Source organism: Etheostoma spectabile, chromosome 13 (assembly GCF_008692095.1).
Source record: "Etheostoma spectabile isolate EspeVRDwgs_2016 chromosome 13, UIUC_Espe_1.0, whole genome shotgun sequence".
Taxonomy (NCBI): domain Eukaryota; kingdom Metazoa; phylum Chordata; class Actinopteri; order Perciformes; family Percidae; genus Etheostoma; species Etheostoma spectabile.
In genome coordinates this window covers 9046002-9051453 of record NC_045745.1, presented here as the reverse complement: position 1 = coordinate 9051453, position 5452 = coordinate 9046002, and the positions used below count along the sequence as shown (strand labels likewise).

Here is a 5452-nt window from a genome sequence, read left to right as displayed (position 1 = left end):
TCTGGCTCTTCGGCTCTTGCACCCCTGGTCTTATCCACTAAGGGGGGGGGGGCTGGTCTCTAGGTCACACTGGTGTGATGTGTTTGTGTTATTATTTTGTTATCTTTTCAGTTGAAATGAGACTGAAAGTGTATGACCCTTTCAGGACCTGCAGAGCAAAAGATCAGTTGGGCTGTAAAGGGGGACTGGAACCAGACTCAGGACGCGGACCCTAATCATCAATTCTGCTTCTGGCATATTTAGGAGAGCTGGATTATAACCGAATGTACCAGAACATCTTATATTAGAGAACAGGAGTATTGCAAAACAACTTAATGCATGAACAACAAACTTAATGCATGACCAACATGTCTCATATTCCTTTAATTTTAGTCTAAATAATTCCTAATTTCTGCTTTTCTAACTCAAACATTAGGTATATTTTCCTATAGATGAGGTTTATTGACCATAAATTCCCCAAATAACTGTACAACTAAAGTTAATAAGTTAGTGTTACATGTGTTGAACATTGAAAAGATGTTCAGAAGTGTTAAAAAAGAGACAAAAACATAAAAAAGCATCAACAAAAGTGTTGATTTTCAATTTTGACGGGAAGACAACACAAGGGTTAGTTAATTAGTTAGTTCATTTTAGTTTTATTTCTGTGTCATGCCAAGCATTTGGCACATCCCACATGGGATTACAACACACCACAAAGTTATTTAGCAAACATCTCCGCATATACAAATCATTCAGAGAAATACATGAATACAATATACACACATGTATATGCACATATATACACAGATCCTTCTGATGAAGAGCTTTTGTCCTCTTCTCCAAGGCTTTCTCAAGACAATTAACTAATTTAGATGTTTTACATGTGAACAGCCATCTCAGTCTTTGAGCATCATCCATATTTACCAAATCAATGTCTGATTTTATCTTACTAAACAAAAGAAAATCACGCTGTTCACAATAAAAAGGACAGTAGAAAACACAATGGAACTCATTTTCCATATCATTCAAACAACACATGGGACAGATCCGTTGTTCCTCTTCTAATCAACCGAATACAGCATGCATGAGCACGAGGTGTTTTACTGGGTTTAAACGAGCTCGGCTGAGAGAGAGAGAGAGAGAGAGAGAGAGAGAGAGAGAGAGACAATTTATCCTTTGGGTGCTTGTCTGAAGGAGTAGACAATAATAAAATACAGAAGTGTTAACTTCAAAGTGAAACATGCAATTTCAACTCAGGCTTAAGACATTTCTTGAAGTTTTAATTAAGTTGTGTTTACCATAAAGGGTGTGAAAAAGAAATGCAGGTCAGTCAGGTGAAAGGATATATATATATTTAGACTTACATAAACAGCATATTATTTGTATTTGATAATGAAAACTAGTATGAGCCGGGCACTGTTTATGTATGCAATGTTTCCACCCTGTTTGCCAATGGATGGGTTTGCAGTGCTGATGCTGAAGTCAAGTATCTGCCAGTATTTACCATGCAGTCGTACAGATTAAGAGATTAGGGCATCTGATCAGCGTAATGACTCTAATACTGGCTGGATACAGTGTTCAGTGTGTTCCCCACACAGCAATCTTGCCACGTAGATTACTAACAGGCGTGTGTTATCAAAACTCAGGTGTTAGAAAGAAAAATGAAATGGCAGATGTTAGACCGAGCCAGAGATACATGATCAGGGCTCTGCACCATTTCAGCAGGAAATACGATACAACGTTGTTGTCAGGTTTTAATGAAATTGGGAATCAATTGTCGTGAACCCGTGGGAGTCCCAAAAAATTGTGTCATGCCACTCTTATGTAGATATCTTCAAGCAAAGAGTATAGTATGTATATTATGCTTGAGTAAAATGAACACCAATTAACAAAACTGCTAAAATGTTGATATTGAACCAAATCCCAAACTGAGATCAGCTCTTATCTTCAAGTTGATGTTCTGTGTTTTCAACTGTTGTTTGGTGATTTGCTCTTAAACACATTTAGAGAGGATTTGAATCGCCACTTCTCATTCTTAATTCTTTTCCTTTTGGTGCTGGCTCTTGAAAATGCTCCTGTTTTTGCTTAGTTGTTGTATATATGGCACAGATACCTACTCTGTAGTTTTATTCCAATGCTCTGTTTCTCATAAATGAAATTCTGCCTATCACTCTATATGATTTTTTATTTTTTATTTTAAATCTAATATTCTTGTATGCATATGTGTGGAATTCATGGCCAGCTGCTATATGCTTGCTCTAAAAACACGAGAAGACAACACTGACTAATTGTCCCTGTGTCTTTGTTTGTCCCAGGACGGCATGGGCAACCTGAGAATAACAGAGAAGGGCCTGAAACTGGAAGGGGACTCGGAGTTCCTCCAACCCCTCTATGCCAAAGAAATCCACTCCAAACCAGTAAGTCACATATATTCATATAAGTCACATATACACACATATTAGAATCCAGGTGAAGGTTATGCAGCGTAAATCATTATGATGCCTTCCTTTATTTAGCCAGTAGTCGGTGTCAGTTTGAGTTTGGTGTTCAAAGACGACGCTCGCCATGCTAACGACGCTCAGCTCTCAACACCTCAGATAATTACCAGTGTCAGCCTCATTAGCAGTGGATTCAATTCAGTTTATGTAAGAAGGGGACAGTGCAAATGAATCAAACACAGGATTACACATGGGTTCTAAAATGGCAGAATAAGCCAAAAGGCTAAAATCCCCTGGCTTTAAAGGGTGTTTTAAAATACAAATAAAGGGAAAAAAGAAATCTAGACGACACAAGCCGAGCAGAACTTAGCACAACACTAACTAAAAGACTTGTCTCAGATCTAGTGATTGTAGTTGGTCCTCATCGTCTTTCAGCTTTCTGAATGTTTTTTTTATTTGTTATTACCTGCTCTAGCTTTTCCATCGTTTCAGACACAGATATGGTGATAATAATGGTCTAAAAACATGTGGAAATGCATATGCTATTTATTGAAAAATGTTTGTATATCGCTTGTGTTGTCTTCCCCTCAACCCAAAAAAAACCTGTTTTGGTTACTTTTTTTCAACATTATTATCACTTTTTCCGACATATTTGTTACTTTTTCAATGTTGTGGGTTCTTTTTTGATGTTTTTTTTCAAAGGTTTTTGATATCTTTAATGTTGACATTTTCAGCGCTTATTTCAACGGCTCATTTGTTTTAAAAAACACCCCAAAAAACTGAAAACTGGTCAAATTTGACCCAAGGACAGCATGAGGTATATTGTAAAAAAAAATTTTTTTTTAAAGAAATACTGTAATAACAATGTTGTGACTGGATTTTTGAAATTAAGCTTCATAATAACAATATTTGAAACTATTTATTGAAAATACGTGCCCCTGAGTCTCCCACAAACCTGGGGCAACGACACTATGTGTGTCACAAAGCATTTTTCAAATAAACGCAGTTGTTACCGCTTTGTAAATGTGAATGACTTTCTATTAAACACACAAGAAGATGATGCAACAAGACATAGGCTGAGTAGTGGAACACAGGATGAGGGGAGAGGGTGGGAAGGTGTGAAGAGACGAGTGTCTAATGACTGGGAGTGTGAATCCGTGTGAGTCCTGGAACCTATGCACATCTTTCATGGTGGAAAAAAAAACCACATCAACATCTGAGACAATCCTGTAGGGACTCGTACTGGATGCTGTTGCTTCCACTGCAGCTGCGTCCACAACTCGCATCGATCTCGTTACGTGTCTAAATGTTGCTCTGACAGAGCTCAGACTACGACTGCAGAGGGTTTAAAACCGCCCGAACTGATTATATGGTAGGAAAGGCACTACAACACATGTTCTCACAGAGGTATCTGAAAGGCATTGATCCGTTCCCTGCTGCGCTCAAGTGATGATGTCAGCAGACCAAGCCGAGGGGCCCAGGTTCTCCTCCCACTCCTCCTGGGGGGGTCCTGAAGAGTTCCCAAGTCACACAGGATAGTAGTCTTTTTGAATCATCCTCATCTTTTTGTTGGCTGCTTGTTTCTGCCGGCCTCTTCACCCCGATAACACGCCACATTTTTAGCTCCAAGCCAATGGCAGACTTTGTTGAAATGTGAAAGAACAACAACTGTTAGTTCTCAACAAGCCAAAGTGGCCGGTAGATTGAGAGTGTTACCCGCCAATGGCAAAATTCACCTGCATGTGGCGCGTGGTCGGGTGTTAATTTCAGGTCCTGGTCCCGAGAACCAAAGGAGCCGTGTTTCCGTATTGAAAGTTTATAAGTTTTTGCCGCATAGTGAAGACCGTTCTCTGGCTTGAACACGCTGTTTTATGTTGACACCACGTTGTGCTGTTTCATTTTGAGATTATTTTCCGTTGGATGTTGAAGTCTGTAAGTGTTTTGGCATGGCTGGCCAACTGGCACTCTATCCATGGAGTTGGAAGGGGGATTTAGTGATAAAGTGATATGCACTCCCCCTGCTTTTTTCACAAATCGCTCCCTGTACCCAGCCCCCTCTGTGCTTTCTGCAGTCCTTATTACAGCTTCAGGAGGAATATCCAAGCTTAGAGATGTCAGAGAAATGGACAGATATGCACGATAAAGTGATATGCACTCCCTCCCTCTGTCTCATCTACTCTGGCTGTAATCAAAGCTGTGTGCAGGTAGTGGACAGATGGCTTGATAATGCAAGAGAGCGGGGCACTTTATCTCTGCTGTCTAGGACCCTACGCAAGCTGAGAGGGAGGATGAGCGTCGGAGATAGGAGCATAAGAGAGAGCGAGGGCGCAAGAGAGAGAGTAAGGATGGTGATGAAGATGAGGAATGGGAGAGAAGGTGAAGCTGTAGTAACAGAGACAGAAACAGGGACCCATATGGACGAGGACTGAATTAGAACGAGAGGAATGGGAAGCCGGCGAGTGTTTTGACAGGCGGCGGCGTGCTGGAAGCGGCCAAGTTCAACACTGACTCAAACGAGCACGACACGCTCGCAGCGTGACACGACGGTGCTCTGAAATAATCCGAAACCTTCACAAAGACGCAGCTATGAATTACTGCACATTCCTAGTGCATTCATTTGACAAAAGTATAAATACAGGCTGATAACGCTAGGATATTTACTTAGCACATTAAAGAGGGCTGGAAGCTGTCGTATTCATTGCTTATAATAAAAAATTAGAATCGATATGGATAGATAGAATTTTATCGATCTAGTTGGAAAATTCCAGTGCTACAGCAGCAAATTACAGTATCAGACACATAGCACACACACACAATGTACAAGAGATAAAAAAAAAATAGGCTAGAATACAAGAGTAAATGTTCAAAGACGAATTAAATAGAAAGGAAAGAATGTACAAACATGCATATACAAGTTGGGAATACAAATGTCCAACTACTTAAATAGTATTTGTGATGTAAGTAAAACATGTTAAACCATGTGTTGGTACCTGAGCTGTATTGAGAATGCAAAGCAACCTTCTACATCAGGGGCC

The 5452-nt window shown here is 40.0% G+C and overlaps 1 protein-coding gene across 3 annotated transcripts in view; it reads left to right on the top strand.

The window, feature by feature from the left end:
• The window catches only part of sgcd (sarcoglycan, delta (dystrophin-associated glycoprotein)), a 361460-nt gene that overhangs the window by 275222 nt on the left and 80786 nt on the right, over positions 1 to 5452 (top strand). For all 3 annotated transcript variants that reach the window (XM_032534643.1, XM_032534642.1, XM_032534641.1), the window contains one exon: positions 2295 to 2396. In XM_032534643.1, the coding sequence (XP_032390534.1) occupies positions 2295 to 2396 (102 nt within the window). The remainder of the gene's footprint in view (positions 1 to 2294; positions 2397 to 5452) is intronic.